Source organism: Myodes glareolus, chromosome 23, assembly GCF_982192425.1.
Source record: "Myodes glareolus chromosome 23, mMyoGla1.1, whole genome shotgun sequence".
Lineage (NCBI taxonomy): Eukaryota > Metazoa > Chordata > Mammalia > Rodentia > Cricetidae > Myodes > Myodes glareolus.
This window is the reverse complement of record NC_142048.1, coordinates 3,493,627-3,512,590: the sequence shown is the minus strand read 5'-3', so window position 1 is coordinate 3,512,590 and position 18,964 is coordinate 3,493,627. Positions and strand designations below refer to the sequence as shown.

Below are 18,964 nucleotides of genomic sequence, written 5' to 3'. Positions count from 1 at the left end.
TTACTTATTTTGTTTCATTTCCCCTCCCTCATTCTCTCCTCTTTCTCTTTCTCTCTCTCTCTCCTCCCCTCTCCCCTTTCTTCCCCCCCCCCGTGGGGGAGGGCGGTGTCTCAGCATATAGACCAGACCAGGCCAGCCTTCTGTTTACAGAGATCCTCCTGCATAGTGCTGAAATGAAAGTTGTGCACTACCACACCTGGCTCAACTCATTCATTAATTTTATTATTGTGTTTTCTTTCATGTTTTATACTGTATTTTTTTAATTAGTCAAGGTCTGACCATATAGCCCAAGCTGGCAGCAATCCTTCTGCGGCCCTGGAACTCCATCTGTAGACCAGGCTGGCATCAACAGAGATCTGCCTGTCTCTACCTTCCGAGTGTTGGTATTAAAAGTGTGCACCACCCCTGCCCAGCAGAATTTCTTGTTAAATATTGGAGCAGGGAACATGTACCCTGGTACACATGTGAATGCAAAAGGACAATTTGCAGGAATGAGTTCTTTCATAACCCGGTGGTCCGGGGATTGAAGTCAGATTGTCAGACTTGGTGGCAAGTACCCACCTTTCCTTGGTACCCATGTCATTGACCCAGCACCCAATGCTCTTTAGCTGTACCATGAGCGCTGGCTTTGGCCCCGCCCTGCCGTGTGCCTCTTTATTGGTGCTCATCTCCTTCACACATAGTTTCATGATATCATAAAGTCATTTCTCTTCGGTATTTTTTTTTTCTGAGACAGGGTTTCTCTGTGTAACAGCCTTCATTGTCCTGAAAATCACTCTGTAGACCAGGCTGGCCTTGAACTCACAGAGATCACCTGACTCTGCCTCCCAAGTGCTGGGATCAAAGGTTTACGCTACCACCGCCTGACTTATGGGAAAGTCTCACTCCGTTCATAGCCCAGGCTGGCCTTAGGTTTGTGGTGACACTCCTACCTCAGCCTCTCAGTAGCAGTAGTGGGTCCCAGGGGTGCTACCACAGTCAGTGCGAAAGGCAGCTAGAGCTGGTGAAGTCTAGGAAAATGACTTGAGCATCTTTCACACTTGGTATACATCACTCTGGAACGGGTCTTTCAGACACCTAACAACAGAGTGCAGACTTCAGGGTTAGTGCTCAGCCATACAGACACAGCAATCAGAATCGGGAATCTTTCTAAACAACAAACAGAAGAAGCACACTGCTCGGGGCTAGAGAGAAAGAGACAGAATGTGAGAGGCAAGGGTCAAGAAAAGAGAAAGGGGCTGAAGAGATGGTGCAGAAATTAAGAACACTGACTGCTCTTGCAGAGGACCAGGGTTTAATTTCCAGTGCCCATGTAGCCGTTCACAACAACCTGTAACTCCAGTTCGCAAGGTTCTGACCGCCACAGGCACCAGACATATATGGTTCATATATGTAGGCAAAACAAATATATACTATAATAAAAGAGTTAAAAAACAAAGACAAAAAGCAGGTTACTTGAGAAAGCTAAATTTTCAGGCATCCCGTGCCTCATGGAACTCCTGTGGTACTTGAACTGCAGAAGTATCCAAGAGATAGCTACAGAGCTGCAGGCCTTCACTGCCAGCATCTGCAGGCTGGGGCAGGAGGAGGGCCATGAGATCAAGGCCAGTCCTCTACCTGTAGTGTAAGAAATTCTTTGTTCTGCATTTTCAGTGTCAGATGAGCTTAGAGTCCGTCAGAGTCATGGAGAGCATGAGGCGCTAGGACCCTCTTGCCCCCAGCTGGCAGCTTCTGTCTGAGCTTCCTAAACTCAGGACGGGTGGCAAGTTGCAAGCAGTCTGCTGTGTAACAGATGTTCGCCATCAGAGAAGGGATAGTCAGGCTCAAGTCGCAGAAGATCCATTTGATAAGGGTTTGAGTCCCCTGAATAAAATGGGGATTTAAAGGGGATAATGCTAAAAGTATACAAAGACTGTTAACTCTCTGAGTATCTGACTGTGGGAAAAAGAAGAGGCTTCTTATGTTCTTATGATCAGGACTTTGAAAACCACTACTTTTGCCAGGCGGTGGTCGCACACACCTTTAATCTCAGCACTCAGGAGACAGAAGCAAACAGACCCTTTTTTTTTTAACTTAGTATTTTTTTAAATATTTATTATGTTCTGTCTGTGTGTATGCCTGCAGGCCAGAAGAGGGCACCAGACCCCATAAGAGATGGTTGAGCCACCATGTGGTTGCAGGGAATTGAAATCAGGACTTTTGGAAGAGCAGGCAATGCTCTTAACCTCTGAGCCATCTCTCCAGCCCCTCAAACAGATCTTTTAGTTCCAGGACAGCCTGATCTAAAAAGAGAAACCCTGTCTCAAAAACAAACAAAAAAATAAACAAAACTAAATCAAAACTGCTTCTCTTTCACTAGCTTGTCTTTTTTATTAGAGAGTGGGGTTTGTTTCTCACAATAGTATGCACCAGGACAGCCTGCGCTGGAGATGTCTCAAAAACCTGAAAGTCACACATGGGGTCCATACATCTGTCATATCAGGAAATAGAGGCAGGAGAAGCAGAAATTTAGTGGTGACTTTAGCTACATGGAAAGTTGGAAACCAGCCTGGGCTGCATGTCACCTTGTCTTTCAAACAAAAAAAAAATGAATAAATAAAAAGACAAAAAATTAGGTGCTGGAAGTTGACTCAGTGGTTAAGAGCGCTTGTTCTTGCAGAGAACATGGTTTGGTTCCTAGCACCCATATGGAGACTCCCAACCATTCAGTTCTAGGAAACCGACTCCCTCTTCTGGACTTCACAGGCACCAATCATGCACATGGTGCACTTATGTATCTACGGGCAAAACACTCTCATACACGTAAAATAAACCTAAAAAATTAAAATTACTGGCGCGGGTGGCCCTGGGGTTAAAGGCAAAAGTGGGGCGAAAAAGTTCAAAATATATTATATAGACGTGCGAAATTTTAGAAGGATTAATGAAGCTTAATAAAAATTAACTCCCCACTTTCAGGAGGCTTAGAAAGCCAACTTCCGAACACTGCGCATGCACATAAATCATCCTGTGATTGGTTACTGTTTTGACGTTCTGGTAAGCGCCTCTTACCTAGTGGTCCCACCCCTTCCTGCTGCGGGGTTGCGCACGCTCGTCGGCGCCTTGACGGAAGGCGCGGAGGGCGGTGCGTGATGACGTAACGCGGCGCGGCGCGGCGCCATCCCGGAAGCGCGAGTCAGGCCGCCAGATGTGCAGGTGCCGAGGCTGGCGAAGCCGGGGCGGGCTAGGGCGGAATTGCGGGGTGGCGGAAGACCGCGGGCTGTGCGCAGCGGCAAAGGACGGCCATTGTGACTCAGCGGCCGGGCCGGCCTCAGTTTCCTTGACTGCGCAGCGGTAGCACGGGCGGATCCGGATGCGAACCAGGCTGTGTGACCGTCCGCATCCCGGATCCTGAGCGGCTCGGCGTCCGCGCGTGCCTCAGTTTCCCCCTCTTGAAGGGGCGGGGCTTCAATGCATGTTTGAGTGTCGCCTTATCCGGTTTGGTTTTCTTTGTTTTTGTTTTTTTCCCCCCTTCGAGTTTGGTTTGCCGAGTCGAGTTCGGTTAGGACTGGGGGCGCGAGGGCGCCCTGTGCTCCTTGTTTGTGACCTTGAAGCGCAGAGCCCTTGCTGTCAGCCTTGCATTCCTGGGGGAGATTTAATGTTTTGAGATAATAGTGCAAATTAGCCTCCAATTCCTGGTAATCTTGCTTCAGCCACCCAAGTATTAGGGGAAGTCATTAGTTTTTTAGATAGTAACCCAGATTGGCCTTCAGCCCATTAAAGTGCGCTCGGTCACCTTAGCCTCGTTAGCCTCGAGAGGCTAAGATTTACAAACATTGAGTTGTCACGCCTGGCCTGTGTTGTCTTGCTTTAGGTCAAGGTCTCATTTGTCCTATGCTGGCCTGGAACTCAAAAAGCAGCTTTGATCTTTTGCCTTCCTTGCTGCCAAACACAGGCATTTTCCACACCTGTTTTATTTTTTGAGGCAGTCTTAAGTATCCCAAGCTGGTATGGATCTCACTGTGTAGCCCAGATTAACCCTGAATTTACAACAATCCTTTAGCCACTTCAGTGCTAGGGTGACAAACATGAGCTGTCACGCCAGGCCTGTGTTGTTTTTTTTTAAGTTATTATGTATGCAGTGTTCTGTCTGTGTGTCTGCCTACAGGCCAGAAAAGGGCACCGCATCTCAATTCAGTTGGTTGTGAGCCACCATATGGTTGCTAGAAGTTGAACTCAGGACCTCTAAAAGAGCAGCCAGTGCTCTTAATGGTGAGCCATCTCTCCAGCTCCAGGCCTGTGTTTTAAGATAGGGTTTCACACAGCTTAGGGTGACCTAGATCTCAATATGTATAGCCGAAGCTGGCCCTCTGTGTGCCACCATTTCAGCTCCAGCCCAAGACTAATAATTTAAAACAAAATCTCGAGTCAAAATTCTGCATCTGAGAGATGCTATTAACTTGTCTGACTCTACCCTTTAACCACAAGTCTTTTTCTTCTTTTTTGAAAATATATACATATGCCAGGCAGTGGTGGCGCACGCCTTTAATCCCAGCACTTGCGAGGCAGAGGCAGGCAGATCTCTGTGAGTTCAAGCTCAGCCTGGTCTACAAGAGCTAGTTCCAGGACAAGCTTCAAAACCACAGAGAAACCCTGTCTTGAAAAAAAAAAAAGAAACAATATGTGTGCATGTGTGTGTGTGTGTGTGTGTGTATATATATATAATCTGTATGTATATAATATATATGTATGTTATATATACATATCCTATTTTATGGGGGAGGAGCACGCACCTTCATGCCTGATCAGGAGACAACTTGCAGGAGTTGGGTTTTCTAGCATGTGTCCCAGGACTTGAACTGGAACCTTCTGGCTTATGGCATCTTTTAGTCACTGAGCCTTGTCACAGGCCATTTACCACTACAAACAGGGTCTTCCTCGATTGCCCAGTGTGCCTGGGAAGATCTATGAAGTCCTGGTTGGTGCTGAACTCTTCTCGCCATATGTTGAGGTCTTCCACCATCTATCTGTCATAGTCCACCTTGAGTGAATAGCAGGGGCCATGCCCTGCCCATAGCTAGTTTTTTTATTTGTTTGTTTGTTTTCCCCTGAGACCAGGTTTCTCTGTGTAGCCCTGGCTGTCTTGGAACTCTCTATAGGCCAGGCTATCCTCAAACTCAGAGATCTCCCTGCCTCTGCTACTGTGCCTGGCTTAAATATGTATGTTTTTTGTTTCTGGTGGAGGTCAGAGAACACCCACCATTAGGCACCACACTGCTTGCTTTCTATTGTGTTTGAGACAGCGTCTCTTATTCACCTTTCTGTGTGCCAGGCTAACTGGCCTTGGGGCTTCCAGCTGCTTTGTCTCTGCCTCCTGTCTCCCCACAAAGTTGCAGATGGATGCACGGCTGTGTCTGGCGACCTCACAGCAAGTTATCAGCTCCCCATGCCAAGTACTTACATACCCTAACCTCCTCCTCCCCACCATTCCTTTTCCCTCTTTTTTTACCTTGAGTATCTTTCCCCTGCAGCTATCTCCCAACTGATGGGTTAAAGGTGTGTGCCACTGTGCCCAGTTGCCTCTCATCATTGTTTGAGACAGCGTCTCCAAGCTGGCCTACTCATCTATAGCCCCTCATGACTCTCATCCATGTAGCTGGGATCCTCCTGTCTTAACCTCTTCAGCTCCTGTGTGTGAATTTTGCCTAATGCTACGTTGGCCTCTCTCAGCTAGGTCTTGTGAGGATCCTAGGCTTTTCCTGAACACCAGAGAAGGGTTGGTGCCGTGACTCCCTCTTTTGGTCTGCTTGCTGGAGCACTGCAGAGGTGATCACCTGCCTCCCAGATGCTAAGAGCCACAGCCATCCAGGTGCCAGGCCAGCAGACTGCTTGTGCTTAGAATGCTTAGCTGTAAGTTGCTGATAAAAATGTAGCCAGCTTTAAAGCTGAATATTGTGTTTCATTTTTGAGGACAAGTCCCACAGAGTAACCCAGGCTGGCTTGGAATTCACTGGGCTGTTGATTAGGGTGGCCTAGAGTGTGAAGTAATCCTCCTGCTGCAGTCTCCTAAGTGCTTAGATGACAGGTGTGAATCACCTGGAGCTCAAGAGATCCATCTGCCTCTGCTTCCAGGTTTGAGTCACCTGGAACTCAAGAGATCCACTTGCCTCTGCTTCCAGAATGCTGGGATTAAAGGCATGTGCCACCACAGCCCAACTAAGCCTGGTTTCTATACATATTTATGTGTATATTTCATGAGTGAGTGCATGTATGTGCTGTAGCATGCATGTGGAGGTCAGAGGGCACCCTTTCGGAGTTGGTTGTCTGTTTCTACCAAGTTGGTCCCAGGGTTTGAATTGAAGGCATCATGCTGGCCAAGACCAAGTTTACAGCCAATTTGGAAACCTTTGTTTGGAGTATGTGTGTGCATGCTCCAATGTGCATATGCAGAGGTCAGCCTCAGCATCTTTAAGACGCAGTCTTTTCACTGTTGGCCCTTGATAATCAAGGTGTCGGTCATAGAAAGCAGGTCTGATGACAAGCATGCCCACTGTCCCAGCATTTGAGGTGGAGGCAGGAGGATCAGGAATTCAAGCTTGTCTTCAGCTGTTCACAAGTCTGAAGCCACCACGGACTACATAAGTAATTACCTCAGAAACACAAGAAGGGTGTGGTGGCAAGCAGTCTTGACCCCAGCATTCAGGGGGCTCGGTGATAGCAGGAGGGGAAGCAGATAGTGTGTAAGCCAGCTGGCCTGGCCACTGAAAGACTGAAGATGGCTCAGGACATTCGCTGCACTGGAAGCGGACCTGCGGTCTGTCCCCTACCATTATGTGAGCGCTATGGCACCCTTGCATGGCCCACATACACCAGATACAAAACCCTAACCTGAGCAAACAGGAGCAGAATTTGGCAGGGGGTGCAGTGACGTTTTGCAGTCTAGTGAGGACAGTGGGTATTGCCCAGCCTGTCCTGTGAAAAGGTCAGAGTTTTGGGCCAGAATGAGCTGTGGAGAATGACAGTCTCACTCATTAACCCTGGGTATCTTATAACTCTCCATCCTCCTGCCTCAGCTTCCTGAATGCTGGAATCACAGGCCTGTTCAGCTCTTCTGGCTTACCTGTTTGTTTGTTTTTCTTTTGATTTTTTTGAAGCAGGGTGTCTCAGTAGCTGTCGAGCCTGTCCTGCAACTCAATCTGTAGACCAGCTGGCCTTGAACTCACAGACATCCACCTGCCTCTCCCTCCTGAGTGCTGGGATTAAAGGTGTGTGCCACCACTGCCTGGAAGATGGCTTACCTATTTCTTAGGGATGAATCTCTGTTAGGCCCCCAAACACCCCAAGTTCGAACCTAAGTATTCTGATGCTTGGGTGGTACCTGTTAGGGCCATGATGGGCTCTTGATATCCTCACCAGCCCTAGCGTGGACTTCACATCCTGTCCTGATCATTTCAGGCATCGGAGGCGGAGGAGAAAGAGATGGACCCCCCGGACTCGGCCTCGAGGGTCTTCTGTGGACGCTTCCTCAGCATGGTGAACACTGATGATGTCAATGCCATAATCCTGGCCCAGAAGAACATGTGAGCAGGCCATGACAGTATGGGAAGGGACCCCCACCCCCAGCAAACAGTTGTGATAACTTAAGGAAAATGAGTTCCTGGCTCCAGAGCCAGTTCCATCCTGACCTGAAAAATCAGGCCTTGGTACCGGGTCAGGCCCTGCAGCTGTGCATGGCTGGCCAAGGGGCTCCTGTCCCCAGGCTGGAGGAAAGCAAAGAGCTTTGTTGTTGTTGTTGTTGTTGTTTTGTTTTCTGTTTTCTGAGACAGGGTTTCTCTGTGTAACAGCCCTGACTATCTTGGAACTTGCTTTGTAGACCAAGGTGGCCTCGAACTCATTGAGATCCGTCTGCCTCTGCCTCCCGAGTGCTGGGGTTAAAGGCATGTGCTACCAACGACCAGTGCAGGACCTGGAGCCCAGTCTCATGCGCAGAGTCCCTCGCTGGGACAAGCTGACCCTGACTGCAACTGGGACTTGGCGGCTTGGTCTGCCAAGCATGCGGAGGCCAGAGGCTGTTGGCTGCTGTCTTCCCTTGGGGCTCTCCACCTCATATTATTTACTTAGTTATTTTTTGAGTCAGGGTCTCAATATGTAGCCCTTGCAGTCCTGGAACTCATTATGTAGACCAGGCTAGCCTCAGACCCACCTGCCTCCCCAGTGTTGGGATTAAAGGCGTGTGCCACCAACCAGCTAGCACTGGCTACTCTTTTTTTTTCCACCTTCGTGGAACTTACTTTATAGACCAGGGTGGCCTTGAACTCACATAGATCCACCTGCCTCTGCCTCCCCAGTGCTGGGATTAGAGGTGTCTGACTTGCACTGGCTGCTCTTAAGGAGGGCCAAGGTTTTGTTCCCAGCAGCTCACAACTGTAATTCAAGTTCCTGGACACTTGAACCCTCTTGACCTCCACAGGCCCTGCCTGCGTTCACATTATGCACATGGTATACAGACATGCACAGAGGCAAAACACCTGTGTACATGATAAAAGTAGTTGTGGGTCTGGCATGGTGGCACATACCTTTAATCCCTGCACTCTGTGAGTTCCAGGCTAGCCAAGGCTACATAGCGAGACTGTGTCTCAAATCCAAAACAAACAAACAAAAAGCCCAAAATTTAAAAAAATGTCAGCTAAGCCAGGTGGTGGTAGTACTGCATGCCTTTAATCCCAGCACTCAGGAAGCAGAGGCAGGTGGATCTCTGTGCGTTCAAGGCCAGCTTGGTCTACAGAGTGAGTTCCAGGACAACTAGGGCTATTACACAGAGAAACCCTATCTCAGGAAAAAATAAAATCTTATCCCAAAAATAATAAATAAATAAATAAGTCAATAAATGAGTAAATAAATAACAAATATGTCAGCCTTGTGTCTGGATATAGTGGCACACACCTATAATCCCAGCATTTGTGAGACAGGCAGATCTATGGCCATCATGGACTACAATAGTGAGTTCCAGGACAGCCAGGGCTACACAGAGCAACCCTGTCTCAAAAACAAAAAACAAACACAAGGACATGGAATGTGTCACTGGCCAGGCTGTGTAGCAGGAACCTGTCAGAAGAAACTCCATGGCACAGAAAAACTCCATGGCAAATGCAGGCTGCAGCAGAAGGGTACCTTTGAATGGGTTTTCAAGGGTGAGTAGGAGTTGGGTGACTGGTACAGCCAACAGAAATCTTCAGGCTATGGCTCTGTAACTGAATGCAGAGGCTGTGACTCTAATGGGGCTCAGCTTTGGCCAAGGGGGCTCCTAGGCCTGATGCAGGGGTTCTCACCCTCTCCCCCAAGGCTGGACCGCTTCGAGAAGACCAATGAGATGCTTCTGAACTTCAACAATCTGTCTAGCGTGCGGCTGCAGCAGATGAGCGAGCGCTTCCTGCACCATACTCGCACCTTGGTGGACATGAAACGGGACCTGGACAGCATCTTCCGAAGGATAAGGTTGTCCCATTCCCCCAGAGCTCCCCTGTGGCCCTTCTCATCCTGAGAACGTGCCCTGCCTTAGAGCACATCTTATACAAACCTTTATCTGTACCCCCACAGTATTGGCCCCTTCCTTGGTCTGTTATCCAGTTCTGCAGGTCCCCTGCTCCTCCACTCTGAAGCTCCATCATTGCCAAGACACTGTCCCAGGGACTTAGCCAGCCTCTGCACCCTCAGTCCCTTCCTCTCCAAGGTCCCTTCTCTCGCTGTCTGAAGCACCTTGCCTTCCCTCTAGTGCCCCTCCCTTCTGCACCCCTCCATTTCCTTCATGATTCTCTCTTCTCCAAAGCCCATATTTGGGTCCCTCTCTTTTAAGGCCCTCCCCTTCTCTTCCCCTCTTCTCCCCTCTAGGACCCTGCACTCTGCCTTCTCCAGCTCTGGGTATTCTGGTTGTTTTTACAAGCGGTTCCAACCTCTGAGGGAGCTATATGGCAGGAGGGTGACCATTGGGTAGCTAGGCTAGGCCTTCTGGTACTGAAGGCCGGCGGAGCCGCCGGCAGAGCACAAGGCCATGGGGTCCTAGATAGAGACCAGTCAGGGTTCAGTTTGCTTCTCACAATGGCACAGGCTCCTGGATCAGGGCAAGAGTGTACTCATCACGGCAGGTGACAGGACAGCTAGAGCCACAGGGGCTCTAGAGCATACATGTAACCTTCCTTCAGCCCAAGCCTCTGGCCTGGGGAACCTCGTTAGAGCCAACAGGACAAATGAGCTTTACCTACAATTGAGTCTTCAAATCCTAGGACTCCCTCTGTACACCAGACTGGCATTCAGAGATCCTGCCTCTGCCTCCCGAGTGCTGGGATTAAAGGAGTGCACCACCATGCCTGGCTTTAATTCTTTTTATTAATAGTCTTTGTTATTTTTGTTTTGCTTTTGAGACAAGGTCTCACTATATAGCTCTGACTGTCTTGGAATTCACTCTAGGCCAGGCTGTCCTAGAACTCACAGAGATCTACCTGCCTCTTCCTCTTGAGTGCTGGGATTAAAGGTGTGCACCACCACACATGGTCTTTTTATTTTTATTACAGTCTTGATATTGTTTGAGACAGGGTCTCTTGTAGCCCAAGCTGACTTCAGATTCATCATATAGGTGAGGATGACCCTGGACCCTCTGCCTCCCCCGCTCCCGGTGCTTAGTTGTGCTGCTACTCTAGGCTCCTAATTTTTCCTCTAAGCACACATTTCTAGTAACACCAGGCTGACTCTGCAGGTGGTTTGGGGCAAGAACCCTGTGATCCCCAGGACCTGACAGCTGTGTGCTCTGAAGCCCGGACTGCAGGACTGCAGGGCACAATGACGAACAGCCTATTCCTAGGGTAGAGCCAGCTGGGGTGGCAACACACACCTAACACACAGGAACATGAACCAGAAGGATCTTGAATTCCAGGTCAGTGGGTTACTTGGTGAGTTCAAGGCTATCCTGAGCTACACAGCAAGACTTTGTCTCAAAAAAGCAAAAAGGGAGGTAATTCAGCAGGTTAAGTATATGCTGAGCAATCTGAGGACCTGAGTTTAAATCCTCAGAACATACTAAACAATGAGGCATAGAGGCTGAGGGGATGCATAGTGATATAGAGTATGTTGTTCCTGGAAGGGATTGGTGCTTGGTTCTGTCGGCTGGCTCTCAACTGCCTATCACTCCAGCTCTGGAGAGCTGGAGCCAGCCTTTTGCACTGCCTGTGTGCTCACCCCCACACAGAAGCACATACATACACTAAAGGTAAAATGGGGTTTAAAAATGTCAGGTGTAGTAGCACATGACATCCTCTGGTGCTGGGGCTTGCTGACTGGACAGCCCAGCTGACACTGTCCAAACAAACAAGGTGGACGTGGACAGAGCTCTGACCCTAACACCTGGGAGAAAGAAAAGAGAAAGCAAGATGGTGGTCACCTCCTGTCATCTCAGTCCCTGCCTCCCCCAGGGTGCTGCTGGAACCAATCCTAAAGACAGGAGAGCCATGGGTGCAGCTTAGTGGGAGACAAGCACCCGGGGCTGTGAGAGACAGGCAGTTCCCAGTGCCCAGTGAGGTTACTGCTGATGGCTCATCCCTGTCTGTCCCCTTCCCCACAGGACACTGAAGGGAAAGCTGGCCCGGCAGCACCCAGAGGCTTTCAGTCGTAAGTGTGCCCTATCCCACCCCGCTGCTGCTAGCACTTTCTGCCTAGAGCTGGCTTCCGAAGGCTGCCTGGACAGCTGTGCCCACCCAGGGCCTCATGAGTGGTGGGTGGAGATGCCTATGCAGTGGTCTCTGGAGGTATAAATGGTGACAGCTCTCTCATCTCAAACCCAGGAGCTCCATGAGCCAGGCTGTCACCCCCTAAGAGCCCTGTGAGGTGGGAACTGAACACCCCATTTCACGAAGGGGAAACAGCCTGCACCAGAGGGAAGTGATACTATGTGGGGCAGGAGTGAGATGGAGTCAGGACTAGGAAAAGAATCAAGTTCTCGGGTCTGTAGCTGTAATATCACTGGGACCCCAACATTTTATAGGGTTGTCAGAGCCTGCATAAATGTCTGCAGGCCAGAAGAGGACCCCAGATCCCATTGTAGATGTTTGTGAGTCACCATGTGGTTGCTGGGAATTGAACTCAGGACTCTGGAAGAGCAGCCAGTGCTCTTAACCACTGTGCCATCTCTCCAGCCCTACTTTGTGTTTTTGAGACATGGTCTCATGTAGCTCAAGCTGACGTTAAATTCTTCATGTAGCTAAAGATGACACTGAGCTCCTGACCCACCTCCGCCATAGACTTCTGAGATGAGGCAGGGCAGATGTGGTACATGATCCAGAGGGCACCTTTTAAATTTTCAGATCAGCGGGATGGCCTCAAATTCTTTGTATTCCAGAGCTCTGCCTCAGTCTCCCATACCGGATGACAGATGGGCATGCTCATTCTGAGTCGGCCTCACTCTGGAACTCGATGAGATGCCTTCTACCTTCCCGGGCCTCAGTTTCCTCCTCCGTAAAATGGGCTGAGTCATGCCCCCATGGGTGGGAAAGCGTTTTAGGGGCCACCCTTACAGGAAGGCCTGGATCCGGGACTTGACCAGCATGGGGGTCCCTTCCCCAGACATCCCGGAGGGCTCATTCCTAGAGGATGAAGATGAAGATCCCATTCCACCCAGTATTACTACGACCATCGCCACCTCGGAGCAGAGCACAGGCTCCTGTGACACCAGCCCTGACATTGTCTCACCATCTCTCAGTCCTGGCTTTGAGGACCTAGCACATATTCGACCTGGTTCCCCTGTCATCAACGGCCACAGCCAGACAGATGATGAGGAAGAGATGCATGGCGAATAGCCTCCTTCCCACCATCCCAGAAAGGATCAGAGCAGCAGTGGTCTTCCTGGAGTCACAATCGGTCAGCTCTGCTGCTCCATTCTATCATAGGCAGGGTCCCTAATTCCTGCTCCTCCTAAGAGCAGGACTTCCCCATGCCCCTACATGCACCCAGCTGGGGCAGTGGGGCTGGCTACAGGTGTATCCTTGAGCTCAGCCTGGGCAAGTCCCCAGAGACCAAAGCTAGATGTCCCTGACACCATGGTGGGTCCCGCTGGAGGTAGAAGGTGCCTGCAGGGCTGAGCTTGTCCTACCTTCTGGTAGCTGCTGACTTGACTCTGGTCTCCCTGTCCTCTGTGGAGTACTTTTTTCCCTGTCGTGTTGAATTCTGGGCAAGGAATTCTGGTTCAAGAGAGAGGCAGCCATTTCCGGGAGCTGGCCACCTTAGAAAACAGCTGATTGAATATTTTTGTATGGATGTTTCAGATGCTGTTGGGAAGTTACCAGTAAAGGCTTACTAAACAGGATCATGCACAGCTGTGGCTTGCTTCTGTCTAGGGTTCACACCCCAGTACTTGGGCAGATTCTGAATGTCACCAGGGAGCCCTGTTGGAGGTGGCTGTCCAAACACCAAAACCTGTGAGGTCTGGTGTGCAGATCCTTGGCCAGCTTTTCTTAGACCACCCTTTCTGAGACATCACTCTCCCTGGCAAGGACACCTGCTTGCTTGGGGGGGGTCTGTGAAAAGCTGTATCTGATGTTTACTTAGACACCTGCTAGCTTGGGGGAGGCTCTGGAAAGCTGTATCTGATGGCTACTTGGGACGCCTGCTTCCACATGCCATGCAGGGTTTTGTTATTTTTGTTTTGGTTTGCTCTTTCTTTTTTTGAGACAGGATTTCCTCTGTGTAACAGCCCTGGCTGTCCTGAAATTTGCTTTATAGACCAGGCTGACCTTCCCACTCACAGAGACCCGCCTGCCTCTGCCTCCCAAGTGCTTGGATTAAAGGTGTGTGTCATCACCATCCAGCTCCTTGGATAGTCTTCCAGGAGATAATACCCTGGTGAGCCCTGACAGCAGGCACTAGGTTCCAAGGTCCAGCCTCAGCACTGCCAGATAGCATCCCTGAAAGGAAGGAAGGGAGGGCCAGGCTGGACTCCCTGAACTGGAGTTGGTTCCAGGGGATCCATTGTCCTCTGTTGGCTTTTGCAGGCATTGCACATGGGGTACACTAGTAGGGAAAAAACTCAAAATTAATTTATTAATTAAAAGCATGACTGGCCCAAAGAGGTGAAGAGGCTGGGAAGTGGTGGCCTTTAATCCCCGGAAGGCAGAGGCGGGCGGGTCTGAGTGAGTTCAAGGCCAGCCAGTCTCTTCCCAGGAGCTAGTCTAGCCTGCTGGGAATCCAACCTGAGTGCCGTAGGGACACTTTCCCATCAGCAGGTGGGCATGAACAGAAAACCACAGCACAGCAGGACAGAGTGCAGAGTGAATGACCTTGAGACTCTCAGCCCTTCCCTCAGAGTTCAGGGAACCATTAGGAAGAGGCAGAAAGAGTGTAAAAATCTGAGGGATGGAGGACACCAAGGCTACAAGGTCTCCAAACACAGCGTGACCGGCGGCCATAGGAACTCAGACTGGCAGCATGCATGGGACCTGCTGGGCCTCAGTGCTAAGGGGAAGTGGACGTCCGCCCCGTCCCTACCCCAGAAGCCATCTCCAATTGATAACCACTCACAAATGAGTTTTCTCTCATGGAGTCTTGCTGGCATACAAACCACATTTTAAGAGCAAGTCACATAATAAAAATTGTGGTTTTAGAGGTTTTGTCTTAAGTTTTGTCTGTGCATTTTTGCCTTTTAGTTGTATACTATGGTTTCCAACTTTTTGTTTTTATGGAATCTCTGTGTATGAATGTGTGTGTCTATGTCTGTGTTTTTTTGGTTCTTTATTTTATGTTTGTTTGTCCTGGTTTTTATTTTATATGTCTATTTTCTAATGAGAGAGAGAGGGAAAGAAAGGGTGTGGTAGGGAGAATCTGGGAGGGCCTGGAGGAGAGAAACCCTGATGAGACTACATTGTATGGGGAAAATGTATTTTCAAAAGGTATCTTCCCAAGTAGCATACAGTTGATTTTTGCCTGATGCCCTGGAGGAACATTCAAGAAAGAAGAGCCACACCACAAAGCTCACAAGAAATTTAAACCCCTCATTCCAGGGTCTAATGGTGTATTTTTGGTTTTTGAGACAAAATCTCATTAGGGAGCTCTGGCTGGCCTTGAACTTACAGAAATGCTCCAGCCTCGGTCTTACATCTGCTATCATTAAAGGCGAGGGCTAGCGCAGCTTGGCTCTTAAAATTTTTTCTTTTCTGCCAGGCTGTGGTGGCACCGCATGCAGAAACAGGCAGCTGTCTACGTTCGAGGCCAACCTGGTCTACTGAGTGAGTTCAGTGACACCTTGTCTAGAAAAAAATTTTTTTTCTTCATTACATTCTTTTCCATGAGTGCGCGCCTGTTAAAGTCTGAGAACAGTTCAGGAGTGGTTCCCTTCCTCCACCATATGATGTAAATGCTTTTCCCACTGAGCCCACTCGCCGGCTTTTGACAGTGGCTTATTCGGCAACCCTGCAGGCTTGGTAGGTAGCCCAGGCTGGTCTGCTGCTGTGACAAGCAAGCATCACCACGCTAACCACACCTCCCAAAAGAAAAACGTGTCCTGGCTGGCTGGGGAATGCGGGAAGACAGCCCTGGAAGCTCCCGCAGGGGCGTCAGTCACTCACGCGTTGGTAGCGTAGCTCCTCCCGGAAGAGTCGCCTACCAGTCACGCCACCGTTCGGCTTCTCTTGCCAGCACCCAACATGGCGCCGGGCGAAGCCTGGGACGGGAAAGACACGTGGTGTGGATTGTGACGTCGACGCACAGAGTGCTCAGTGCGCAGGCGCTCTGAGAGGAGACTCCGGGGTTTCCGCTTCCGCCGTCCTCTTTCTTTTCAACGCGGCGACCGAGCGGGTTGGTGTGTGAGGCTGCGTCGCTGACGGGCTGATAGCGGCTGGGCCGGGGCGGGGACGCGGTGGGAACCGGCGAGTGGAACGTAGTGGCCCGTGGGCGCCGCTCTGGCCTTGTGCATGCCCACCGGGGTTCGGCCGGGGGACCTGGGCACGCGGAGACACAGGCTGAAGGTCCAAGAACCGCTGCCTGGGTTTATCCAGAGATACGCTGGGAGTTTGGTTCAGGGCTAGCCTGTGCCATGGGTTGGTGGTCACCCGGGATACAAAAATTGCCTGGGCTCGCACGCCTTTAATCCCAGCACTCGGGAGGCAGAGGCAGGAGGATCTCTGAGTTCGGGGTCAGCCTGGTCTACAAGACCTAGTTCCAGGATAGGCTCCAAAGCTACAGAGAAACCCTGTCTTGAAAATAAAACAACAAGAAAGATCGGTGTGGTTGTGCACAACTCTCACGTCAGCACTTGAGAAGTAGGTTATTGCGAATCTAACCTGCCTTATCGAGAAGACTGTTTGATGTTCCGTCCCTGAGATGGCGGACAGTGGAGAGGCACTTCTATAGGGTGGGATGCTGTTGCGCGGGGCGTCCTGTCCCTCCTGGTAGTGGTGACTGGGACAGTTGAGACAGAATGCAAGGGGAATACTGATCTTCAGTTCCCCAGGATGTTTGAGCTTTGAGGACGCACTTCGGGCAGTAGACAAGAAATAACCAGCTTTCCGGGGGGAGTGGAAGACTGGTACGGGGCCCCTGCTCAGGCAGAGGCCCCCACACAAGCAACATATCACTGATGGGTCTCCTTCCTCTGCTTAGAAGACGCCAGCATGCAGATCTTTGTGAAGACCCTGACGGGCAAGACCATTACTCTTGAGGTCGAGCCCAGTGACACCATAGAGAATGTCAAGGCCAAGATCCAAGACAAGGAAGGTGGGCTGAGCTGCTTGGGGCTTTGTCTTGTGGCTAGGGGTGGTGTGGAATGGAGTGCTTACCGATCTGTGGAAGGCTCGGAGTCCTGTGTGAGGGATTGTTGTGGACCCAGCTGTCCAAGAAGGAGCTCCGGCCAGCCTATTTTCCCCTGTGTGTAGGCATCCCACCTGACCAGCAGAGGCTGATATTTGCCGGCAAGCAGCTGGAGGATGGCCGGACCCTGTCTGACTACAACATTCAGAAAGGTAAGGGGCAGCAACCTGAATATTTGGCTTTTGGGCGGAGGACTTGACTTGCATTGTAAATGGGCCTTTTTACTGGTGGCACAGTGTTACGGGGTAGGCTCCAGAAGTGGTGTTGGCTGTCACTTGGCTGTTGAAGTGAGAAGGCTGCTTTATGGAGTCAGTTACATTCCACCTGTGTGGGCTTCAGAGTTGTGCCCATGTCACCAGGCCCATCTGTTTTGTGTGCCTTTTCTTGCCAGCTCTCTACTTCTATTTTTGTTTTGTTTTTTATTTTTTCTGTTTTGTTTTGTCTTTAAGCTAAGTCTCAACTTTAGCCATGGCTGGTCCCACAGTGTTGCCCCAAGAATTGGAGTTGCGGGTGTGACCCATGGTGCCTGTTTACTTTAGTGTACTTTAGAGGCAGGGTTTCTCTGTAGCTTTGGAGCCTGTCCAGGAACCCACTCTGTAGACCAGGCCAGCCTCAAACTCAGATAAACTCAGATACACCTGCCTCCTCCTCCACAGCGTTGGGATAAAAGGCGTGCACTACTACCACCCATCCCTGTTGACTTTTTTTTAATTACCTTTCTGATTTTTTTTATTACGTATACAGTCTTCTGCCTGCATGTGTCCCTGCAGCCAGTAGAGGGCACCAAGTCTTCGTTGCAGATGGTTGTGAGCTACGTTGTGGTTGCTGGGAATTAAACTCAGGACCTTTGGAAGAGCAGGCAAAGCCCCCCTGTTCACTTTTTAAATGATGAAATCTTAATTTGTGTGTTGGTGTGTGTGTGTTTGAAACAGGGTTTCATAGTGTGGCCCTGGCCTTGAACTCAGAGATCTGCCTCTCCTGAGTGCTGGGATTAAGGCTTGTGCCACCACTACATGGCAGCTGGCAGCTCTTTTTTTAATTAATGATTCAGTAATTTGTATTTTATGTATTTTCCGTGTTTTGCCTGCTTGTATGTCAATGTGAGGGTGCCAGATCCCCTGGAACAGCAGTTGTAACAGTTGTGAGCTGAATTCCTGTCCTCTGAGAGCAGCCAGTGCACTTAACCCCTGAGCCATCTCTCCAGGCTGGTAGCTCCTTTTTGCTGAGCCTCTGCCTGCCTAGGATTAGGGTGTGTCAGCAGGATTCAGGCTGACAGAAGGACCTAGAGCTTGCAGGCCTCACCTTGCAGTTCCTTTGTTGCCTGTGCTCCCTCATGGTGACTCTGCTGCCTGTTGTGTAGTGAGGCCTCCATACATTAGAAAAGTAGAAGAGCTTGGTTCGGTCTGTAGCTTTTTTTTTTTTTCACATTGGTATTTTGCTGTGGGTGTTAGGTTCCCTGGAACCAGAATTAAAGACAGTTGTGAGCTGCCACGTGGGTACTGGGAATTGAACTCAGGTCCTCTCGAAGAGCTCTTAACCACTGAGTCATCTCTCCAGTCCTTACTAATTAAGGGCAGTCTGGCCTATGGCAGCAGTGTCAGAAAACCTCTTTAGAAGGTATTACTTGGGGTTATGTGGAGGCCTTTCCTGAGCTCTAGGGGCAGGGCTCAGCTTCTGTCCTTCTCACCAGAGTCCACTTTGCACCTGGTCCTTCGTCTGCGTGGTGGCATCATCGAGCCGTCCCTTCGTCAGCTTGCCCAGAAGTACAACTGTGACAAGATGATCTGCCGCAAGTGCTATGCACGCCTGCACCCCCGTGCAGTCAACTGCCGCAAGAAGAAGTGCGGCCACACCAACAACCTGCGCCCCAAAAAGAAGGTCAAATAAAGCTGGGGCCATAACTGGCCCATGACCCTGGGACCAAATAAAGTCCCCTTCCATCGACTGGAGCAGTAACTGGTGTCCAAGTGACTGTTGTGTTCAGGGATGGGCCGGAAGGGGTGCTGCCACAGAGAGGGGATCTCACCATGTAGTCCAGGATGCTCTGCAACCTTGCCAGTCACAGGCATGTGGGGATGCCACACGCAACTGGTAGCATGTGGGTTTGTTTACACATGCACACCTAAACTGCTGGCCTCTGATGTGG

The 18,964-nt window shown here is 50.2% G+C and overlaps 2 protein-coding genes across 10 annotated transcripts; both read left to right on the top strand.

Annotated features, from left to right (window-relative positions):
• The first annotated feature begins 3,074 nt into the window (after window positions 1-3,074).
• Kxd1 (KxDL motif containing 1) lies at window positions 3,075-14,632 on the top strand. 6 transcript variants are annotated; one of them, XM_085680480.2, is made up of 7 exons: window positions 3,232-3,474; window positions 4,145-4,248; window positions 5,707-5,886; window positions 7,432-7,556; window positions 9,319-9,471; window positions 11,588-11,634; window positions 12,586-14,632. In XM_085680480.2, exons 4-7 carry the CDS (start codon window positions 7,456-7,458, stop codon window positions 12,816-12,818), a joined length of 534 nt encoding a protein of 177 aa, XP_085536606.2. In that variant the 5' UTR covers window positions 3,232-3,474; window positions 4,145-4,248; window positions 5,707-5,886; window positions 7,432-7,455; the 3' UTR covers window positions 12,819-14,632. The 6 variants fall into 6 exon arrangements, with proteins under 6 accessions (XP_048283248.2, XP_048283253.3, XP_085536606.2 ...); XM_048427296.3 differs by lacking the exons at window positions 5,707-5,886; window positions 12,586-14,632 and adding an exon at window positions 12,362-12,579 and having other exon boundaries at window positions 3,213-3,474; XM_085680478.2 differs by lacking the exon at window positions 5,707-5,886.
• Window positions 14,633-15,662: 1,030 nt separating this feature from the next.
• Uba52 (ubiquitin A-52 residue ribosomal protein fusion product 1) lies at window positions 15,663-18,774 on the top strand. Of its 4 annotated transcripts, none has more exons than XM_048427298.3 (4): window positions 15,663-15,807; window positions 16,612-16,725; window positions 16,884-16,970; window positions 18,509-18,774. In XM_048427298.3, exons 2-4 carry the CDS (start codon window positions 16,623-16,625, stop codon window positions 18,703-18,705), a joined length of 387 nt encoding a protein of 128 aa, XP_048283255.1. In that variant the 5' UTR covers window positions 15,663-15,807; window positions 16,612-16,622; the 3' UTR covers window positions 18,706-18,774. The 4 variants fall into 4 exon arrangements, with proteins under 4 accessions (XP_048283255.1, XP_048283254.1, XP_087757263.1 ...); XM_048427297.3 differs by having other exon boundaries at window positions 15,663-15,811; XM_087901137.1 differs by having other exon boundaries at window positions 15,789-15,811; window positions 16,615-16,725.
• Window positions 18,775-18,964: the final 190 nt, after the last annotated feature.

Bases quoted from the DNA above. Each gene is read 5' to 3' on its own strand.
- Kxd1 (XM_085680478.2), top strand. The intron at 7,557-9,318 runs GTGAGCAGGCCA...CTCTCCCCCAAG, and splicing joins ATCCTGGCCCAGAAGAACAT to GCTGGACCGCTTCGAGAAGA. The intron at 9,472-11,587 runs GTTGTCCCATTC...CCTTCCCCACAG, and splicing joins AGCATCTTCCGAAGGATAAG to GACACTGAAGGGAAAGCTGG.
- Uba52 (XM_048427298.3), top strand. From the start codon at position 16,623: ATGCAGATCTTTGTGAAGACCCTGACGGGCAAGACCATTACTCTTGAG. The intron at 16,726-16,883 runs GTGGGCTGAGCT...CCCTGTGTGTAG, and splicing joins CAAGATCCAAGACAAGGAAG to GCATCCCACCTGACCAGCAG. The intron at 16,971-18,508 runs GTAAGGGGCAGC...CCTTCTCACCAG, and splicing joins TGACTACAACATTCAGAAAG to AGTCCACTTTGCACCTGGTC.